Raw genomic sequence first — 25,000 nt, forward strand, 5'->3', positions numbered from 1 at the left:
TTGTGTGTGTGTGTATATATATATTTATATATATACACACACATAGATAGATAGATAGATAGATAGATAGATAGATAGATAGATAGAGGAGGGAATGATAGACAGACAGTGAGACAGACGGACAGATAGATAGAGAGAAAGAGAGAGAGAGAGAGAGAGAGAAGGCTGTCTCTACCTGTTCCGAATGGAGGAAATAAAAAAATAAACCAATAAACAAATAAAAAGTGTAGGAGGTTAACGAAGTTGAGTGAACGAAAGACAGAGAGAAGGAGCGGAGAAATAAACAGAAGGATAGTGGGAGGGAGGGAGGGAGGGAGGGAGGAAAAGACATAAGGGATAGAATTGGAGAGAGATAAAGTGGGAGAGGGAGATAGAGAGAGGATGTGAAATGAGTGACAGGGAGGGTTTGGCGGAAGATGAAAAATGTAGAGTGTGAGAGGAAGATATGAAGAGTGAGTCGAAGAAAGAGAAAAGGTAAGAATGAATAGAGAGAGGGAGAGAGTATTTGAATGAAAGAGAGAGAGGGTGTGTGTATAGTATAGTGTAGTGATTGTGTTAAAGAGAGAGAGAGAGGAGTGTGCCCGTGCATGTTTGTATATATGTGTAAGAGTTTGAGAAAGAGAGAGGAATTGTGTCATTGTTTGTAATAGAGAAAGAGAGAGAGAGGGAGAAGGAAGGGTGTGTGAAAGATTGAATGTGTTAACGTGATTTAATAGTAAAATCTACTCTTCCTTTCCCTCCTGTAGATTGTTTTATAATTCTCTTTCTCCTCGTTCACTCCTCCTCCTCTTCCTCGACGTCTTTCCTCCTTCCCTTACTTCCGTTTCAACGTGTTGCCACTCCTACCCTCTCGTTGTCCTTTATTCGTTCACCAACGACGATATTGTAAGAGATAATAGAGAGAGGGAGTGACAGAAAACCAGCACTGCTTCGCACACATGTATGTATGTATATACGCGAATGCGTGTATGTGTATATGTATTGCATATACACAGATGCGTTCATAACATGACGGAAGACACACCACATAACACGTTTTCTTGCCAACCAGTCGTGTGTTAGGCTTTTAGCATTTGTGTGGTGGACTTGGAGCTGAGAGCAGGGAATTCTTTAGTCTCGCTTTGCTCGCATTTCTCTCTCTATCATTTTTTTACACTATCCACAGCTTACACACATATATATATATCTATATATTAATGTGTATATACACTCAGCCAAACCATTATCATCATTACCACCACCACACACGCACGCAATTTTAACACTCTTGGAATTTAATTGCTTATTCTTTATAAAAGAATTAACAGACGTTTTGCTACCAGACCAGATTTATTACCAAGTCTCAAACCTGATACAAACCTAACTGCGGTTTCCTTTTCTTTCAATTTTTATATTTGTAAAATCAAATTCAGCTTTATTCACATTTTCAAAGCTTGCTTTGGAAGACAGAACGAATATATATATATATATATATATATATATATATATATACACACGCACTTTGTATTTTGTACGTTGTTACTCTAAAAAAAAAAAAGTAATTTTTAACAGTGCATATATATATTTAAATAATATATATATTTATAGAATATATATATATATTTATTTATATATATATATATTCCCATAACATAACTCATTCTCTTCGGGATTGAGAAAAATTCAATCAAGATTCATTTCCTTGTGAAGAGTCCCTCCAAGACATTGTCCAAGATGGACATAACTGTACACATATCACCCCGCGACCTGTCCGAAATAATAACCACCAATGAGAACACCTTATTACTCGACTGTCGACCGTTTCTGTCGTTTAATGAAGGCCACATCATCACCGCCCGAAATATCCACTGTCCACCGATATTAAAACGTCGGTCGGGAGGATTTATTTCACTGGAGAATATAGTGCCGGACGAAACTAAGCGATTACACTTGACCAGTGGCCACTACACATCTGTTGTATTGTATGATCAGGACACAAACACACTGGCTGATGTCAGCAACGACACGAACCTCTATTTGGTATTTAAGAGCCTCAGTCAGCAAGTTCAAAACGTGGACATTTTTTACTTAAGTGGTAAGTAAACACAAATATATTTCTCTGTACTGTTGTTGTTGTGTAGATCCGACTAGTCGTGGTCATCTCGACTTTCTGGAGGGATATCTACGACTGTTGTAGTATCTTATGTTGCTCCTTTCAAAAAAAGCATTGCATGATTTGAGAGGGATTTAGCTGCTATGTCTAGTAGAAGGAGAGAGAGCACAGTGACTCCGTGTGTGTGCTACCAACCAAATACAACAGCCTTGTTTATATTTCATGTCGTCGCTTTGCGTGTGTTCTGAGTTCAAATTGCGCTGTGGTCACGTTTCTTTAATCCATCTAGGGGTCGACACAATAAAAGTACCAGTCCTTATCGGTATGTTGCCTCTTCTTCCAAATTCGTGCCCCAGTTTGACCGCAGCTTTTAGGCTGAAACACGTAAAAGAACAATTCCTCCCACACCATTCAAAACCATTCTTGCGCGTGTGTGTCAACGAACAAGTGATGATGGAATATATATAAATATATATACACACGCACGCACATACACACCTTTTTACGGATACAAATCACTATATACAAGGATTGTGTGAACATACATATACACAATATATATACATGTGTGTATAAGTATATATGTACACAAACACCACACAAATGCAATGTGTATTTGATATCCCTAAACTATAATAATAATAATGATGATGATTTGAAATTTTGGCACAAGACCAGCAAATTCAGGGAAGGGAGTACGTCGATTACATCGACCCCAGTATCCAACTGGTACCTATTTTATCGACCCCGAAAGGATACAGGCCAAAGTCGACCTCGGCAGAGATTTGTAAAAAAATAATAACAACAATAATTGTAATAACTAGAATAGTAGGATGTCACCATTCACGTTTATTTCGCTGGCTTAGTTTTTAATTCCCACAGTTAAAATGCAAGACCGGTCTGTATTTAAGATATAAGACAGGTCTTTATTTGTTTACTACTATTACCAAAGGCAGTGGTGGGGGTACACAATTACTATGAAACAGTATTTGTTATATATATATTTTTTTCTTTTGATTCCCCCCCCCCCCATCGTCATTGATTTTTATTGTTGTTGATGTGCAGCAGAACGATGTTGACACTGTTCATTTGTTTGTTGTTTGTTGTTATTTTTTGTTTTGTTTTGTTTTTTTCCCGCCGTGATAGCCATGGCAGGGTTTAAACATGAAAGAAATTTTCATAGGGGATTAAAATAAATAAATATGAATATATGAATGAAGACGTTCTGGGAAATGCGTGCACAAACAACACGCGCATCTGCAGTCTGTAATATATATATACAGCATGTTATATACGTGTGTTGTGTGCATATATATATATATATATATATATATAAATTTTATTTTAACAATTCATGATCATATTAGTGTCTTTTCTATACACGACCAATGCATCTTATTGCACTGTATTCATAAAACTATATATATATATATATATATATATATACACACACACACACACACACACACACACACACACACACACACACACACACACGTGTTAATGTGTGTGTGTTTGTGTGTATGCAGTTGCGATTCTAAGATGAAACCATTTCATCTATTGAAGAATTTTCTCTTGAACATTCCCAAACGACGGCGATGAGGGGGCGTATAGGTTTTCAGGAAGTACTGAAATGATGATAGTCACTGACGGGGGTGGGGGGGGGGGGGAAACGGGGAAGGAGGAAGGTAGAAGCTATTGAGAGATTAGATTTGCCAGGAAGTACTACTGCAGTGGCTACTAACACATAAAAATACACACACGTGTATATATATATATATATATATATATATATATATATATATATATGTATGTATGTATGTATGTGTTATTACAATTAAAAAGGTTTATTAATAAATCAACAATTAATATTTTTTACCAAGCCCTTCGGTATGTAAACACCATTATCGGTGGAGAACTTATTTAAAAGTTCTTATACATTTATAAACATAATTAAGGGATCAGCAAACATTTGCTTCACCACATACCGAAGTTCAGAAATAGCAGCTAAAAAAGCTGAGACTCCAACAGATATGTATGTATATATATATATATATGTATATATATGTATGTAAATCTCCACACGCTACGTTGGTGCTTACGAAGAATTTTATCTAAATTCTGTCTCTTCCGGTAACAGTCTGGTCTGTCTGTCTGTCTGTGGGTGTGCTTTGATGGTTCTAGAGTTCATTATCATCTTGCCTCTAACTCAAGATTTTCATACATTTTTACTCATTTTCTCCTTCCATCACCTCCTCCTCTCCCCCCTCTCTCTGTTCTGCTGGACTACTTACTTTACTTTACCCTGAATAAAGAAGCTGGAATGGAAGAATTTGATCAATCCAAGCACCAACTAAATTGGTGCTGCTTACCTAATTTTATTGCACTAGTGTTTTCTTTTCTCACCCACTTATATTCTACACACACAGACATATGTGTGTGTGTGTGTGTGTGTGTGTGTTTAGAAAGAGAAAGAGAGCGAGCAGAGTTTATGAAAAACTCTGCTCAATTGGTCTTTAGGTTTCACTTCAAGTAACGAATTCATTTCCAGGATCTTCATTCAGTTCCATTCTGAAAATTCTGGTTGCGCCTCGTTCTGGGGTTGTGGCCACAAAAACCCTGAGCGATGGCGGCTGTACAGAGGCGAAATACTTTAGGAAAAAAAAGCTTAATAGAAGAATATTTCACATAGTTAATATGTGAGAACTACAAGATTTATATCAAATAATAATGATGATAATCAATAAATAATAGTATTAATAATAATAATAGTAATCGTAAACTGCAGCAGTAATGACAATATTGAGCAGAACACGCATATACATAGAGAGGGAAAGTGTAGGCTTCTGGGTCAACAACCCACAAGCAACCCCCTGGGTATTCCCTTTATATCTAATGCAAGTGCCTTCTTACCGCCAACCTACGCTCTAGTTTTACTGCTCTACTAATGCAAGTGAAGGATGTCGGAATGCCTGCGGAAGGAAACTAGACACCACTATTGGGGCTTTATGAATGGTGGAAGACGCGGTGAGAATGTGTTTCATTTGCCAATACAACAGTGAAGGTGGGGGGATGTTGCTTACTGTGGCCCTAGTATTCAACAGGTAAAATACAATGGTTTTTCAAGTAACTATTACACATGTAACACTTGTGTGTGTGTGTGTGTGTATATATATATATATATATATATATATATATATATATATATATATATATTTAGTTTTACATGTTTCAGCTCTAAGGTTTGCGCCCATACTGTTCCAATCAGCTGAGATTATCTAAGCTATGATTGACAAAAACTTCCGTTAATTTTGCTCTAAAACCTAAAATGAAAAGCAATTATGGGAGACAACTCCAATGAGATCAGTTGATGGAAGTTTTTTTGGACAATACAATGTAGATTAGAGTAGATAAGTCAAATGATGTAATGCGTTTCGATCTTATTTAGACCTCCTCAGCGAAGAGAATTCAGCTCAGTGGGTGGACAAAGACTATGAGTGACCAATGAGTATGCGTGCGTGAGTGTAACAACGTTGCAACACTGATTACAGAAGAGACAATATGGCCGAGGGAAAATACCTGCATGAAGCTTTCTGCGTGCAGATGCATTATGCAGCGCACGTCATTTAGGTATTTCCCTTAGCATATCGTCTGTGTGTGCGTGTATCTTGAACAAGCGCGAAATCGTGTCACTGGGAAATGAAACCGCAATTTTCAGTCTGAATAACTAGCAGAAAAATTATGAATTTGTATCCTTCTAATTTTATTTTAGTTGTATCTTTTAATAAATAAAATATTTCGTTAAAATCAAATAATAACAAAGAGCTTTGGTTTGAGATTTTCACTTTAACAAAAATAAAATCACCACTACTATTATTACTGTTATTGTGCAGCTACTAGTTCTACTACTACTACTGCTGCTAGCCTCATTAAGAAGTGATTGTTCTGTATCATGTTAATGATAGAATCTCGGTCAAACACATACCCCCTCCTCCTTACCTGAACTCCTCTACTCTTTATTGAAAACAAAAACCAGCCGAGCTTTTCTGCCTATCTAGTTGTTAAGTACTCTCTGTCTCTCGCCAGTCTATATATTCTTTATCTAGTGACCTAGCTACTCACTTACCTCTATATTTGTACACTGTGTGTGTGTGTGTATAGATAGGTTTCTTTATTAGCCACACAGGGCTCAACACAGAGGGGACAAAATACAAATGTAGAGTTTTTCTTTTCGAGGGGGTCGAAAACAAAGCAGAAAAAAAAACAAAAGTGGGGACAACGATGAAAAAAAAAAAAAAAAAAAAACGTTTGGGGTATTTACAAAAAATACGAAAAATACAAAAAATTCCCAATAAATGGGGAGGTTATCCGTGGAAAGAAAAACCTACGAAAAGACCACGGTAACCTCGGTCTTTAGCGTCACAGTTTGTTAAATAAAATTTCTCTGTTTACAAAATTTTAAAACGTTTTATAGAATCATGGTCAAGGTGGCTTCGTCATTTATACGTGCCATTCTTGCTACATGTATCCATCTTTTTTCGAAACATTTGCTAGACAACACTTGCCTCTCTACTCTCACCTTCCTTTTCAAGTGATACTTGAAAAAGTTGATATAGATAGATAGATAGATAGATAGATGATGTGATATATGTGCCTGTTTAGATATGCGTATATATATATATATATATATATATATATATATTATGAGGAAATAAAACGTATTCCCACGCAGGAAAGAATATTGGAAATTTTGTTTTGGTGTTTAAAAAAGCAACTGAAAATCAAAGCGTTTTAAAATTTTGTGTGTGTGTGTATGTATATATATATATATATATATAATATATATAGAGAGAGGTATAATCTTAATTAATGAGGACCGAGTGGAATAGATACTTGTTGGAACATGAATATGTCGATACTCAGAGTTTCTCGAAACGAGGGGAAAATTAGATAGATAGAATATGCCTACACGTATTAATACAACAAAAAATCTGTTTTTCTCTGGCTGCCATCCATAAACACCTCCACTCGTAATCTCTAGTAGTTATCTCCCTTGTGGCCGCCATTGCTTCTCTACCACTACATCATCACCTATTTATAGTATATTACAAGCTAGCTACATCACTTTTTCCAGTTTCCATCTAAACATCACCTACATTCGCCAGCATCACTCTTCTTCCTCATTTCGTCGTTGTTGTTGTTGATTATTTTGAACAGCTGAGTGGGCGACTGGCTTACAGTTTTTGTTTTATTTATTTTTTCCATTCACTCATTCTTCTTATTCCCCCCCCCCTTTGATCTATAAAAATTCCCCGTTCATTAATTATTTTTATACTTTCTCGTTAACAAATATATCGTGCATGTAATTATATAGTTCGTGTTGTGTAGGTATATATCTAATATATATATATATATATATATATATATATATATATATATTATATTTATATGTGTGTTTGTGTGTGTATATATATTCATTTATACATAAGTGTGTGTGTGTATATATATATATATATATATATATATATATATATGCCTGTTGAGTATTTTGTAAACATGAGCTTCATCTTAGACATAAAAATGGATTTATCTTGATAAAATCTCTGTTGGCAATGTGTATATAATGTAAATATATGGTATTTGCCTCTTTAATTCAACACACCTGTGATCAAAGGCGCTCTGATTATGGCCAACCTGTCTAGTTTTGTATATCTAGAACTACATAATTCAGTTCAATATGCCATACATTTTTATTTTTAATAAAACAGCAAAGGTTTAAATTGAGATAAAATCTAGCTGGTATTTCTTGCAGATTGAGCGACCATGTAGAGGCAAAGCTGAAGAATTTCGGTTGCGATGTGGAAATTTCGCCCCCATTTAAATCTGGAATTGCCTCCTGATGAATTCTTTAATCCCTTTCCCGAGAAAGAATGCCCCCACTCCCTACAAAATGGTTTAATTCTTGAGACTAAAGCAGTAATTTAATTTCCATATTAATGAATTTGTAGAAATTAAAATTCATTGATATTTTCAGCATAGAATATATATACTCCCACGAGTTTCTTAACACTTGGAATTTGGGGCGGAGTTTTGGAATACATGTCCTTCGAAGTCCCTTAACCTCAGAGGAAAGGAAATGTGTAGGTTTTTTGTTTTTTTTTTCTTAAAACGAGAATTGATTAAATTTAATTTTTTTGTTTCTTTTCCAAAAATGTTTGCAGCTTTTACTTTTTATTTAGGGGGGGGGGGCTCTACAACTTTTTCTTCTTTTTGTTTCGTTTTTTTTTTTTTTGCCCTCTACGTCCGTGTTCCTTTCCTGTGAGGTGTGAGGACTTCGAAAAGGTAGCTATTCCAAAACTCCACCAGAGTTTTGCTTCAGATATTACAAGTGGTCTCCTCGACCCCATAACGTAGGTGCTTCGTCGTGGCCTTCACTGGTTGTGGAGGGAGAAGAGATCTAGGGAGTGGAATTCATTAACACAATTAGTTTGGTGGTGTGGTGTGTGTTTTTATCAACTTACATTATTTATGTGACTAAATCCAAATTCAAACACTTTGGTGATGGGTGGGCGCGGAATGTTTTGTTCATTTTCAAATACTCTGTGAAATATGTCTAAATAGGTTTTGTGTGAACGTATTGTGTGTGTGTGTGAGTTTTCATGTGACACAGGTGTATAAAGGTCGAACTAGTCTTTTATCATTTCAATGGAAAAATGTTGAAAGCGCGTGGCCTAGTGGTTAGAGTGTTAGGTTGACGATCGTTCGGTCATGGGTTCGATTCTTGGTCCTGGCAGTGCGTTAAGTTCTTCTACAAAAAGCTTCATTTTTACGTATCTTCAATACAGAAGCTTTAATCTATTTGCTTGCAGAAACCAGGTTTTAAATTTCAGCGATAGGTTGTCTACAGTGGCGTAAATCGATACCAGTAATTATTTTAGGGTTTGCTTGTTTTATCGATCTCCGCAATCAATCACTGCGCAGATTACTCTAGTAGATTAAAGCTACTTCTTCTTCCTACCCCTTCACATCAAATCTGGAAGATTTGTGGGGATAAAGATGTCTTGACTTTCATTCATAACTCAAATGAATTGAGATTAATTAGAAAAGCAGCGACGATGTTTGAGGTGGGCTGGCTTAAATGGAATCGGTTTTGAATGAGTGTATATATAATATATATATTTATGTGCACACATTAAGATACATACAATCGATGGAACAATTAACCTTGCTCCCTTCACAGATGGGAATCAATGGCATATTGTTTAATAATGTCAGTTGGAATAATGTGGGGTGGGGAACAGGTGATAGAAAAAAAAACTGGTTGGAAACACAATTGGTGAAGAGACAGATGGGTGAGAACAGCTCTGTGTACCTGTGTTTTATATACAACAGACGAAGGTGCACAAACAGGTGTACACCTTTCTAGAAATTCTAACCTGTTCTCTTGTTCTGGAATTGTCCCAAACGCTGGCGTAGTTAATATTCTATAATAGAGCGCTGATAATGACATGAAATACAAGGATGGAGGAATATAGCGGTTCGGTAAAAGAGACCGACAGAATAGGTGTCAGGCATTAAAAATAAGAACTGGGGTAGACTTTTTGGACCAAATTCTTCAAGGCGGTGCTCCAGCATGATCGTAGTCCCATCACTGAAACAGGAATATATATATATATATACATATTTTATTACTTGTTTGTCACTAGACTGCGGCCATGCTGGGGCACCGCCTCGAAGGGTCTATTCGAACAAATTGACAACGGGACTTATTTTTTTTAAAGCCTTATTCTATCGATCATTTTAGCCGAACCGCTGTGTATGATAAAATGCGTTTGCTCATAGAAGTGCTACATTAGTATAATCCAGTTTGTAGTATCTAAAAAGAAAATGGAAAGGAAAAAAACCCATTTTACTCGCGCATATGTCTGTGCGCGCGCTAACACACACACACACACACACGCACGTATATGCGCGCGCGCACTGCACCGTCTAATGCAATGACTAGTTGTCTGTAAATATCTGACTTAATGAATCCAAATATCCAAATCTCAATCATCACTGAACTGCATATTAACGCGCGTGCACCCACACACGCATAACTACACTCGCACTCACACTTGATATAAGGTTTTCGTTGATTTGTCACAAAAACGCCATCTTTGCTTCCATTTCACTCCACAGGTGTGGTTATGTAAGGCGTTAGGCATGTGAAATTGTGTGTGTGTATATATATATATATATATACTGTATTAGTGCCATTTTTTTCATCTAGCTATAAACGGGTTATGTAGATATACCAATCTACACCTACCTTCTCTTACGCCCTCCTTATCAAATGTATGCGACATCAAACTCGCTATATATGTGTATGTGAAAACATGCTCATTCGTATTTATAAGAATGTATACACGTATATATAGATGCCAAGAACGGGGGACACACACACACATACAGGGAGGGAGCTCGGTGGAGTTTGGGTTGACTAGCTACCCGGAGTACCTTCAACAAACGGAGCGGTTGTTGAACCCGACTGATTGAATAGTGAAAATTACCCTCACGGGTATGAATGCTGGGAAAGAAACCAGTTTGACTCTCAGAGATTGTTGGTGAGAAATAGGTTTTCGGATTAGTCGTTTGTCCCTTACAGTCGTTGAAAAGACACGTTGAAGTGTCGTATACAATGACTTATATAGTGTGGGTAGAATAGCGTCAGCAAAGTGCTGTTACAATATGTGGCGATCCTTCGATATTGGTCTATTGAATGTCTGTACGAAGAGACGTACGTCATTCACTCTCTTTCAGCCTAGCCTCTTTTATCTGTGTCCTGACAGAAGGTTTTGTGGGTGAATGACCTTGCGTAGCAATACCGAAGGATTGCCCCCCAATATGCTCTGGCATGGAACGCGTACAGAGATACCCAATGTACCCAACTATTGAACGAAAACATTTAAATATTAGGAAATAATTATAATTATTTAATCCTTCATGCGTTTAAACTAGCGATATCCCGCTCAAATATCCTACCTGTTTATTGTTCTAACTTGCCTTTCACGTCTACCCTATAATGTCGTTCTAAAACATAAATATTCGCATCATGGAAATCTTAAAGCTACAAGATGGTGCACGATTACGCATTATCTTGTAGCTTCACACACACGCATAATAAAATACGCTTTACATTAGACAGAGTAATCAGGATATTAAAAGATTGAAGGAATATAATTAGTTTAGATGAGATGCAATTCAGCGTTACTGTTCACGGCCTCTTCCCAATGAGTCTTTTTACTACGCGAGAAACTCTTAGCTCAGAATTAATAACTGTTAATTTAGAGGTTTTTGACGGGGTGATGTGTACTACACTGTATAGTCGGGTGGTCTTCAACTGAACTTAGTAAAGGTGAATAGATTATGAGCGCCGTTTAAGCAGTGTTCTGAGGTATAAGTTAGTTAGCGGAGTTGGATTTGGCTGAGAGTACAGCAAGAAATCTAGTGATGCATTCGGGTGTGCACCATGGCTCGCTTTTTTTGACCACTTTTGTTAATCACAATTTCTCAGATAACAGTAGTTTGAAATGGTTGTCTGTGAGAACTCCTGTATGTCAGCGACCTAGTTCTCCTTGACGGGAATTCTAGTCGAGATAGGTTGAAGATACTCTAAACGGCTTGGAAACGAGGAGCATCGAAGTAAATTTGGTAAAGACAGAAGTTCTAGTCTACAAAAGTTACATAGGTCTACAAATTTACACTTGCTTTCCAACTAGTGCAATATTTGACGTTTACTAAAACACCAAAATATGCATTAAACACTGCCTACCTGTCTGTATTCTCACACACACACACACGTGTTTGTTTTCAAACTAAAGAAAATAGCATTCAATACTTGGTGTACGGTATACATTCGATAAGAAAACAAGTTGGTGATTCACTAGATATTGTGACTGATCACATGGGTGTTTTTCTGTGACAATCCACGCACCCAAACTTGAATGAATGCATGTCATAAAAGATGCTTTGGCATTTCGATATGCCAGCTCACCAACCACACAAACGTTCATGAAGTAACTGTCACCTTTTTCATATTAAGGCATATTTGGTTTTCATCTTCAGTTCGATATAAGAAAGTGTTTCAACACCTAAACAGACTTAAAGGATATACTCCAGGTGACAAGTTTAAAATATCTACAATCTTGAGTCCGACAAAATATACATTCCCGAAGAGCCAAACCATAAGCGAAACAAAATATATTTTGTCGGACTAATGATTATGATGGATTAAATATTATAGACACTATATCATTTACTATATACATATTTCTATTTACATATATATATAATGTGTGTACACGCATTTATATATATATATGTGTGTGTGTGCGCGCGCACACACACAAACATATTGCAGTCTCTCCACATGGAAAAAGAAAAAGAAAAGCTGTCGTAGCGGAAGTTGTAATCTAATGTATCAATTCCAGCGGAAGTAACGTAATCTGTACCAACCCACACGAAAGGCTTTCTCGAATTATGTAATGGTTTTAGTTGATGTGGCTATTATTGTCTGTGTGTGTGTGCGTGCGTGCTCCTTTAACTGTTATGTGACTACTTGATATGTGAATGCGTTTGTAGTTTGAATACCTATATGTATCGTGTTGATATGGCTACTGCTTGTGTATGTATTGTCCCTCCGTAACGTTTTAGTTAGGTTGGCTACTTGCATCTGAATGTGTATGAAGTTGGCTGTCTGGCTTACTACCTCTCTTTCTCTCTCATTCATGTGTGTGTGTGTGCGTACGGAATAGCCTTTTCCATCACCACCACCACTACAGGGCCTGTTTTATATATATATATATATATATATATATATATATAGATAGATACACACAATAAAAACTATATCTAGTCATTTCTTTGTATTTTATTGTTTGTAGTGCATTTATTGTTTATTTATAAGCTTTGTATCTTCGTCTCTCAATCCCCCCTCCCATATTGCCGAGCACCATTCATAAAGAAGCGATAAAATTATGAATGACCACATATGTGCGTGCGTGCGTGTGTGTATGCGTTGTCTGTAATAGTATTTTATTATCCAGGTTATCCAGTAGAGGGCGCAATCTCCACTTAATAATTACTCTATTTCTTAGTGCCTTTGTGTCTGTATGAATGTTTAATTTATGCCCGTGTATTTTATGTATGTACTTCGTATACACGTACACATAAACGCATGCATGCAAACAGGCACACACACACACGCATGACTTACATTCAAGATCAAATTAAAGCCAGAGGCGGTTCTATTGTATATATATTATAAATGGAGGTTAAATTAAGAACCTGAATTATAAAAATATCTTTTTATAGATCCAGCTGCAGATCTGACAGATTAATGAATATAGATAATCTAGCAATGGGCAGGAAGGGTGGTTTATCTAACAAACAGTAGGTTTTTTTTATAAGAGGTTCGTTTCCCAACCACATGGTTCCCGGTTCAATCCCACTGCGCAACACCTTCGGTAAGTGTCCTCTATTTGACGACCAAGATACCTTGTGAGTGGATCTGGAAGACGGAAACTGAAAGAAGCCCATCGTGCAATGTGTGTGTGAGAGTTTTTGTCCCCTCCAACTGCTTGACAACTGGTGTTGATGTTCGACCCCTTAATCTAGCGGCTCGGCAAAATGAGATTGATAGAATAAGTATCAGGCTTTAAAAATAAACTCTGGTGTCGATTTTTGCAATTAAAACCCTTCAAGGCGATGCCCCAGCCTGGCCAAAGTCTAATGATTGAAGTAAATAAAATAATAATAGCTTAAAAAGCTGAATATTTATTTGGACAGGTGACGCATTTGAGAGACATTTACAAAGTTAAACCTGAAAGACAATTGCTGTATGAATTTTTAAAGGTGGACCCTTTCTCTATATAGATTCCGGTTAATTTTTTAAACCAAACGTAAAAACAAAATATTTAGTGTGGGGTCCCTGAAAATGTGGGGCCCTGTTGAATATTCCACTCTTGCTAATAGATTAAAACTTGCACTGAAGTGGATTGGAGTTTGTATGTATGACAAAGCATGTTTACATTTAGTTAGATCATCTAACGTATATTTCATTAACCTAACGTGATTGCTAGTTACATAAGCAAGACTTGCTGTCAAATCGTCAGACTTGCTGACAAATCGTCCATTTCCATCCACATTTTTTTTAAATGGACGTGGGCAAGGATGACAAAAATGAGTGATAAAGACTAGAAACACTTGACTCTGATTTAGTTCCTGTTTTTTTTTTTTTTTTTTTCTATTTCTGGAATAGACTGGCCTGTGTTCTGCTCTCCATCGTAAATCAGTCCTAAATGCATCCCTCTTCGAATCTTTCCAGCTTTAGGACAAAATCTTCACTTATTTCCAACGATTGTCCAGTGTTGGTCATTATGTGTTGCCTTGAGTCGTCATAATAAAAATAATTAATCTTATTGTTAATAATCATTGGTGGGATTGGTTGACTCAGGAAGGAAACTGGACAGAGTACTTTGTTCTGTTTAGAACAACCTTCCTTTTGTCTATCCAGGAGAATTATTTCTCTCTTCCTCTCTCTGTATTTTCTCACATCACAGGGACCCGGACAACTGCAACTTCATTGTTTCTTCCTGCAGCACTAAACATAGAAGTTAACTTGCTCCCACTTATCTGGAGATACCATTTCCACGTATGGTTATAGGAACTAAACTACACTATGGTACTTAAGGTGGACTGTACCTCTCTGTGAAATCTACTTATAGCTACATGTACTGGTCCATCCTTTGGAAACTGGTGGTGGACTGTACCTCTGTACGGTACCTACTTATAACTCTATGGACTGTACCATGCTGTGGTGCCTACATACAGCTATATAGACTGCACCATATTCTGTACCTAGTTGCAGTTAAAGGACTGTACCACAATGTAGTACTTAATTACAACTAGGTATTTGGGAATGTTATTGATGGTTGTGAAGAACCTGCAAAGCTATCATCTAATGAAGCTGAGAGGCCCAATCTTCCCTCATCATTTACCCCCGTCATCCGCCAACTTAGTGCCCCCTCCCTCTCTTCCCTGTTCTTTGATATTGCTCAAACAGCTTTATCAACTTCGTATACTTTTATGAAGACGTTTTTCCATGCGTGACCATCCACCAGAAGTATAGTGTCATTTTTACATGACCAAACCTCTGCATTTTCCATAACATAGTCTTTTTTTTTATCCTATTTGCTTGTGTCATTGGACTGTAGTCATGCTGGAGCACCGCATTAAAGGGTTTAGTCGAGCAAATTGACCCCCAGTATTTACTTTTTTTTAAAGTTTGGTACCTATGTTCTATCGGTCGCTTTTGCCAAACTGCCAGGTTATAGAAATTTGAACAAAGACGTACACCCAGTCATAACCAGTCATATATTTAGTGCAAATTTACAGAAAACAAAAGATGAAGACAGGTGAGGGAACACCAAGCAGGTGTATTAGTTAAACGCTTGGGAAGAATGGAGAAGTCTTCGACGTTTCGAACCTACGCTCTTCGACGAAAAAGGTTGAGAGGAAATTTTAAAAATGGAGAGAAAGAAATGTGAAGGAATTAACGGTTCAACATGATGGACTGACCGGAATGCGTATATGTGTGTTTGTGTGTGTGTGTGTGTGTGTGTGTTTGTATGCAGATGTGTACGAATATGTATTTGTATATACATGTTTATGTACGTGCATATATACATATCTGTATATACATGCATACAGACAGACAGATGGATGTAATAATGCATTACACCTAATGCACCGTACAATGTACACAATGAAATATATTTTATTAATGATCATCATCATCGTCGTCGTCGCCATCATGGTGATGTGGAATGATGATGTATGAGGCGGTCTGTCTGTCTGTCCCCCCCCCCTCTCCACCACTACCAGCACCGCTCTTTGCTTGGCAGTCTATCAATCTATCTTCTACCGACTTCCTTCTTCTAATCACTACCTTTGCCTACCTCTCTCATCTTCTCCTCCTCCTCCTCCTCTCCTCGCTTGTCTGCCAAGCGAAGCTTTTGCACTTTCATTGAGAAAGAAAATACAACAGATGGATTTTAACTGGGGAAACTCCAGTTTTCTAGTCATACTACTTAGTGGTGGCGGTGGTGGTGGTGGTTTTTGGAGGAGGCAGTATAGGAAGCTTAGCAATTCCGGCTGCTGATTCTATATTCGTTTTTATTATTATTATTATTATTAGCTGCTGCTTGCCTGTCTGTCTGTGTGCGATGGTGTGTTGGTTTGGGTGTATGAGAGATTATAGGGCTTTTGCATATTATTTCCTATCACGACTCTGCTGCTACTACTACTACTACTACTACTACTACCACTACCACCATCACCGCCGCCGCCGCTACTACCACCAACCCCATTCATCAAAAAACAGCTTGCATTCCTCACATTTCTAATGTCACGCTTTGCCTCTAACGATCTGACGTGTGTGTGTGTGTGTTGTACTTGTTCGTGTGTTTATGTAAGCTGTCTGTGCGTATGTTTATGCAGCTGTTTCCTTGCACTGTAAGGTGCGTTCGCGCCCGCGCCTGCGTGTGTGTGTGTGTGTGTGTGTGTGTATGTATGTGGTTATGTAGTTACATGTGTGTTGTATATCGTATATGAGTTATGTACTGTACACGTGTGTGTATGTGCGTATATTGTTCAATGCATTGCACGCACGTGTCTGTATCCGTCTGTAAATGTATGTCCAAATACTGGACTTCGAAATATATATATATATATATTTAGCCCTAGGCTTGCCTTCAAGTGGATTTCTGATCAAAGATGTTCAACTATGACCATTTTGGCGGCAGACACACACACAAACACACTTGGCAGTGCATTCACCCAGTTTTTTTTAAGAGACTAAGGTATGATCGGGGGGAAGAGTTAGCTGTTAAATTTAGCACGTCTAGCTTATTATACATTGAAACTGCCCTCGTTTGTTGCTACTGGTGTTTATAGTGGCTGCTGTTTAGCTTTGATCCACTGGCAACTATGATCAAAAACCTTCCAACTGTGACCATCCTGATTATGATTATATATACATGTATATGTGTGTGTGTGTCTGTATATATACATATATACATATATGCAAATATATATATATACACATATGCATACATAAACATCATATATATATATATATATATATATATATATAATCAGACTGCATTGTCTTATTAAGACTGGGTGGTACGAGGGGTATTTAGCTGTTATTTTTACCAAAAAAGGGCTCCTTTGCTGCAGGTGGTGGTGGTAGTACCAGCAATATTAGTCATGGTGCTGGCAATAGTAATTTTAAGGCTAACATGATAAAGGTGGTGGTGGTAGTAGTATGGGTGGTGGTAGTAATAGTAGTAGTATGGGTGGTGATGGTAGTAGTAGTAATGGTAGTAGTATGGGTGGTGGTGGTGGTAGTAGTAGTATGGGTGGTGGTGGTAGTAGTAGTATGGGTGGTGGTGGTGGTGGTAGTATGGGTGGTGGTAATACAGATGCTATAATTGCTGAAATGGTGTTGCACTTGATGCAGTAGTAATGGTGGAGATGGCGGTGTACCCATGTGACAGCCGCGTCTCGCTTCACTACCATATATGGTAATAACAGAACACCTTTCCAACCCTTCCACTCATCTCATCAGTCATTAGTTTATTTCTACCATGTCAATGTACGCGCGCGCGCCAAGATGGACGATGCCTGCGCGCGTGCGTGTGTGTGTGTGTCTGGATAGGGGAAAGAAAGAGGGTAGCGAATTTTCCCAGCACCTCTCTCCCTCTCCCTCTCTTCCTTTCTATATATATGCACTTTCGCGCTCTCTGTAGCTTCTGCGTTCTTACAAACTGTGCAATGCAGTATACACACACTCACACACTGTATACATGCACTTATTTTGTGCACACGCATGCACAGGTTTTTATAAAGTGCATATCTTGTGGTGCAGTATAATTTACACATGCATGGCGCATTTTGTAATGCAGTTTGCACATCGACACACCTTGCAAGGTAGCATGAATACAGACTATTGTGTATGCATCACTTAATCCAGATGCACACATATATATATATATATACATATGTATATATTCATACATGTGTGTATATATGTATATATTTGTGTATATATATTATATATTTGTGCATATATATTTATATATTTGTGTGTGTATGGATCTATTTCTGTATACATATGTATGTTGTATATGTATGTGTCTATATGTGTACATGTCCATATATTTGTGTACATGTGTGTATATATTTTTGTGTACATATGTATGTGTATATATATTTTTGTGTGTATATGTGTGTTTGTTGAGTATAATCTGCTATATTGTTAGACATCGCAACATAACAATCGATATACAACCAACTACTGCATGCACACACATAGTGAGTGCATATAGCATGTTAATTCAAATTGTGTTGTGGTGCATATGTACATGTGTGCATATATGTATGTACAGATTCGGTTATGCTCTACCGAAATCAGTTTGTGATTAAGAACAGTCACCTTATCAGAATAGGGTGCATCTTTGAAATATAATTAGAAAGAAACCCTAAAATTCTCAAGACCCCCAGCTTTAAACTCCAAGACCTGGTAGATTTTGATAATATATACAGGTGTATATATGTTTGTGTGTGTATAAATTTAGATACATGTTTGTGTATGTTTCCATATAAATTTAGAAACTTGGGGAACACGAAATACTTTTTGGGAACGGTGAATCTGAAAGCACATAAAGCTATATATATATATATATATATTTCTGTGTAAATATTGGGTTTGAAAATTTCTTTAATAGGGATTGTGGGGGGGAAAGGTCGAAGGGTGCCTATTGGACTTGAATTCACATCTATATACATGACAGATGCTCTACTATTGGACCAAATGTAATATATATATACATGTATTTGTGTGTGTATGTGATATTTGTACTAAGTTTTCTTTCTTTTCTTTTGCAGGAGGTTATACAACATTCAAAACCATCTTTCCCCGGTTGTGCATAGCGGAACGAGTTTTACTGGACAGTTACCTTGACAAACCATCCACCAGCTACTTGGTAGGTACTATTATACTGCACTTGGTACTAGGCATCACTGCCATCAACACCATCATTATTTATCATTGATCACACCGCCACTACCACCATGAGCATCGTCCTCATCATCATCATCCTCATCATTATCATCATCATAGTCTTCCTTGCTGACAGTCGTTACACAGTTTCTTGATAAGCTAGAAATAGCAGCCAAATTTCTTTCATCACCCCAAGGAATGATATTTATTGGATAAGGTGGTGTTATATGATTGACTTAGGATGGTCATGGTTTGGAATGTCTTAGATCATAAGCTGACCAGCCTTCTCCTCTCTTTTCTTTTTCTCTGAGGATCTATAGCCATTTGACTTCACCATAACTTTTCATGTCTGCCTAAGTCTACCTTTCCTTCTTGAGCACCTTCCAGCGCCTTCAGCATCTGCCACATAGGTACAATCCATTCATCTTGCATTCACGTGTCCCTTAAAACAGCCTCCCCCACTTTCTGTCCCCCCCAACACCCATCAACTGAAGTCTTTGGCACTTAGCATTGTGTACTGGGTGCTTTTTACATGGCACCAGAAAACAAGAGAAAAATGGTCTTATCTCTACACTAACCTAGACTGGACTCAAATGGGGCTGTTGTTAAATGATCAATACTTGACCAATATTAATGTGACCAAAGTCTTCTGAAATTCTATTCATATTTCATGTTGCCTGTATTAAGTTGTTTTCTCGTTTTCTTCCTTCCAGGTTCATCCTGTAGAAATTCTTTCCCATGTGTTTTTGGGTGACCACTGTCATGCTCGAAACATCGATCTGTTGAAGAAACTTGGAATGACTGCTGTCATCAATGTGTCCAGTTCCTGCAACAACTACTTCCCCAACGATTTCCGTTATTTGACCATTCCAGTTGAAGACTCTCAATATGCAGATTTGTCATCCTGGTTCCAACAAGCCATCACATTTATTGGTATGTACAACGACTGCACTCTGGCTGCATGTTGCTCTGTGTGTGTGTGTGTGTGTGTAAATCCATGTCTGTATGTGTCTGGCACTAAATATGTGTGTGTATATATAGATATCAATGTATGGATAGATATCTGTATGTATTTGTAGATGAATGTATTTGTGAGTCTGTTGCTAGATATGTGTCTGCATATATATATATATATACACACACACACACACACATATACCTGTGCTGGAGTCATGTAAGAAGCACTCAGTGCATTTTGTAAGATGGTTGACATTGGGAAAGGCATCCAGCCATAGAAACAATACTAAAACAGGTAATTGGAGCCTGGGCAGCTCTCCAGCTGACCGGCTTCTGCCAAACTGTCCAACCCATGGTCAACATGTGTATGTGTCGGTAGATGTATGAGTGTACATGTTTCTTCTCCCATTTACATTTTTCGTATTTAGTAGACCAAAAATATGAACTGGCAATATATTTACCTTCCTTTCATTTATTCTTTTCAGATCAAGAAAAAAGTGTTGGCGGTCGTGTCCTTGTACATTGTCACGCCGGCGTCAGTCGGTCAGCGACAGTGTGTTTGGCTTACTTAATGCAGTATGATGGTTTAGGGCTGGACAGCGCCTTCGAATACGTACAGAGTCGTCGCAGTGTGATCTCACCAAATCTGAACTTCATGAAGCAGCTACAAGACTTTGAAAAAGAACTGTCTGAATCGTCCCCACCGAAGGATCCCTATCTGAAGTCCCCATGTCGGATAGAGGCACCGTTCACGTTTTGTTTCCCTGAATTCTGTCCATCGTTGCAACACAAACATAACAGCCCTCTTGCTTCACCAACCTAGATCAGGCTCACAAGGCCCTGGAGGGGTACGAGACTTGACTTGCGTTAATATGGCCAAAAACCAACTTCGACTCTTTTCATCTTTGTGTTTTTTTTTCCCTTAAGATGAGAAGCAAAACAAGGGCACTTTACTGATTTTTTTTTTTTTCCTTTCAATGTCCCTCCCTGAGAGCTAGTAAGATTTTGAACTGACTCTATGGAATGTTGGGCATTCCAAGTTATTCCGGTGAGCAGAAAGCACTGCTACATTTAACATTGCTCTTCTCTAACAGAGCAGCAACAAGAAAAGGGAGTGATTCTATTGTACATGGCCCGTCTCTGGCAGAGCAAGGGCATGAAGGGGTGCAATTCCACTTAATATTAATTCAATTTACCTAACATCCTAACAACAAATTTAATTAACAAGCCATGGCTTTTCCTCTTTTTTTTTTTTTTTGTTTTTTTCTTTTTTTTTACTTTTAATTATTGGCATCTCGTCCCACTTTCATTCATTCCGTGTTGGATGACGAGAAAGGGCATGGCCCCACTACCACCCATTCTGTGAGAGAGATTCCTTTTGTTTTGGGGTTTAAGAAATGAAAAATCGAATTCCTATCTAATTAGCATCATTCCAAAGTTAGAAGAAGGGAGTTGATGCCGAGTCCAAGATAATGGGTCTTGCAGGATGCAGCACTGAGGTGTTTGTCTGGAAAGACATCTACCAAGATGAAGTGTATTTATGTGTGTGGTACTTTTACACACAATCTCACACATATATCTACACTGTGTGTGTATATATATATATATATATATATATATGTATGTATGCACACGCATGTATGTATATGTGTGTGTGTGTATATATATATATATATATATATATATATATATGTATCCACACACATACACACACTTCACTATACTGTCTCAATAGGAATTTCTGGAGCAAGAATTACTTGAAATGGGTGGGACATTGGGGTACATGTGCCCCCAATGGGGGAGTCAAAAGTTGCAGGATGGTTAGGGTGGATGAGAAGAGAAGGGAGGCTGAAGAACCACCATAAGGGGTTTTTTTTTCTTTACATTATTCATGAAGGTGCTGGACCAAGAGATTGGTGAAGGGACGAATGACCCTGATATTAGGGAGCAGGGATTGGAGGGGTTGGCTTGCTTGTCAACCAGCTAGCACATATATATATATATATATATATATATACACACACATATATTTATGTATATGTGTGTATATATATATATATATATATATACATATACATATATATATATATATATATATATATATATATATATATATATATATATGTTAAATACTTTCTATATCCACACTTGGATTCTTCTGCTTTGCTATGCTCCATACCCCCTCTTCACTGGATAGATTAAAGTTTAAGGGTGGAATTTGAATAAAGGAAATTATATAGCTCATATATACATGCACACATATACTGACATATATACAGGTATACATATACGTGTGTGTGTGATGAATGTGTGTATAAAGAAATGTTAAAAAGGTTTTGCGGACTGGCTATGTTGCGTGATGGGCACAATTAATTGAAACGAACACTATATTATATATGTACATTATACGTGTGTGTGTGTGTGTGTGTATGGAGTTTTCTATATGTAAATATATATACATGTGATGTGTATATATTTGTATGTAATTATATTATTGTATTGACTGAAGTAATTAGAAATTTTCTTTCTTTTTTTTTCTTTTTTTTTTTCAAAAGTGTACAGATCAAAAACAAAAAAATATCTCTTTATATATATATATACGTGTATATATATATATATATATATATATATATATATTATAATTTGCATGTGTGTATGCACACATGCATGTGTACATATGTTCATTAAAAAGAAATTTTATGTATTATATATATTTTTTTAAACAAACAATCATCACCTGGACTACCGTCTCCTTCCTTAGCCATTCATCTTTCTTTCTTCTTCTCCTCATTTTTCATTTGTAAATCACTTTGTCATTAAACAAAATCTGTTCTCCAGTTTAAACATTTTTTTTTACCCCCACCAAGAAAATTTACCTTCATCTTCTACGCACATTCACATACACAAATGCATACATTTACACACACACACACACATTTCGTATTTCAATGATAGTTCTCTCTCAGACCCCACCGACCATAAAAACAGAAGCCAACAAAGCCAAGAATTTAAAGATTTACTAGACCAATGTCACAGTGTCATAGGCTTTCAGTGCCACAATCTCAAATCCTTACCAATTACCACCGATCCCTGCTCTGATCAAATTTTCATCTGGGTAGGATTTTTTTTTTTTTTTTTTTCCCCAAAAATTTTCAAAAGAATTTGACACTAATTAAACTTATAATAACAAATGGCCCCTATCCTGAGAAACCTTTTATTATTATTATAACTATTATTATTATTATTTTTAAGGTAGCCAGCTGGTAGAATCATTAGCAAACCAGGCAAAATGCTTAGCGGCATTTCATCCATCTTTACATTTTGAAGTTCCAAATTCTGCCAGGGTCAGGTTTACCTTTCATCTTTTGGGGTCAATAAAATAAGTATTATTACCCTACTCTGAAATTGCTGGCTTTGTGTCAAAATATTAAACCATTATTATCATTATTATTATTATCTTATGGGGCTGTTGCCCTTACTGGTTACTCTCAGATCTTTTTTTTCTTGGTTAACTTGAGAGAACTCCTACCCTTAGTCCCAGTCCCCGCCACCCACCAGTAGAGACACAGACAACAAGGATGAAGAGTGGTGACTGTTAAGGGTCTACCTCATAGTGTTTAGTCCTTCCTCAAGGGCCTACCTCATAGTGTTTAGTCCCTCCTCAAGGGCTACATTGTGGCAGCTCTTTTGTTAATTCAGTTGATCTAGGTTCACTGATATGATGAATGCTGTATCTGGATGACAGTGTGTGTGTGTGTGTTTGAGGATGTTTCACGATAAAGACAATCTCTAAGGACAATCTGGAAGAGGACAGTGTACTACAATCAGCGCCATGCCGCCATACCCTGACACAGAAATCTTAGGAAATACATTATCTTTTGTTGTTGTTTTTTTTGTTTTTTTTTCTAAGATGGAAGCTGAAGAAGGGGAAAGATTTTAAAAAATGGAGAACAAGAAAAATAGGAAAATATATAGCCCTAATGTGGACTATATATATTCATGTGTGTATATATTTTATATATTAGATTCAAATGACACACAAGAGATATATCTAAATAGCTGTTCTAGAACTTTCTGCAATGTTTTTGACTTTTTGTTTTTTGTTATTGGAATTTTCCCCCCTGGTTTAATAATAATAATAATAGTAATTTTTTTATAATTAATCCCTCACCTCCTAACCATAAAAGGGCATAACAGAAAAAAAAATGGTATTGGATGAGGTGTGAGGTGGAAAATAGAATAAGAAAGTTCTACAATTTAACAGCTGACTGCGTCTACATATATGTGTGACTGTGTGAGTGAACATCTATATATACATATGTGTATGTATGTTTTTACCACACACGTGTAACAGTAACGGAATCCTCTGTCTTAGAAAAACTGGTATGCTCATTATTATCAACTCAGCTACCTGCTCCATTGAATTATGGTGTGAATGGTCGAGTATTCCACAGACACTTGTACTCAGAGTATCAGCATGACACTGTGTGACAAGACTGGGTTCTTGCAGATACAATCCGTCAGATAAGTTTTCAAAGAGTCTCCATTTTCTCCCAGTTCCACCATAACCAGGCCTTGGTCTAGTCTAACTCGGGGCAATGGTAAACATAACAATCATTTGTACAAGATATCATTTTGAGGGATTGGATTCCAGGAATTCAGACATTGCAAAGCAAACTTCTTAACTACTTGGCCAGGCTTGTGTACATGTACATATGTATGTGTGTGTGTGTGTGTGCTTATATATACATATATCATTTGTATATGTGTGCATCATTGACAACGAGCAATCACCATGTATACAGCTAAAGAAAACGGAGGTTAAGTCAGAATTTGGATAAAAA

General features: G+C 37.1%; 1 protein-coding gene across 1 annotated transcript in view; it reads left to right on the top strand.

The window, feature by feature from the left end:
* The first annotated feature begins 870 nt into the window (after positions 1 to 870).
* Positions 871 to 25,000, top strand: part of LOC106878419 (dual specificity protein phosphatase 4) — a 25,283-nt gene continuing 1,153 nt past the window's right edge. The window contains exons 1-4 of the mRNA XM_014927626.3: positions 871 to 2,074; positions 19,085 to 19,182; positions 19,913 to 20,132; positions 20,642 to 25,000. The exon at positions 20,642 to 25,000 is cut by the window's right edge and continues 1,153 nt beyond it. Of these exons, the coding sequence (XP_014783112.1) occupies positions 1,714 to 2,074; positions 19,085 to 19,182; positions 19,913 to 20,132; positions 20,642 to 20,979 (1,017 nt within the window). The 5' untranslated portion in view covers positions 871 to 1,713 and the 3' untranslated portion in view covers positions 20,980 to 25,000. The remainder of the gene's footprint in view (positions 2,075 to 19,084; positions 19,183 to 19,912; positions 20,133 to 20,641) is intronic.

The sequence above is a fragment of the Octopus bimaculoides genome, chromosome 18 (genome assembly GCF_046866305.1).
Source record: "Octopus bimaculoides isolate indiv1 chromosome 18, ASM4686630v1, whole genome shotgun sequence".
NCBI lineage: Eukaryota > Metazoa > Mollusca > Cephalopoda > Octopoda > Octopodidae > Octopus > Octopus bimaculoides.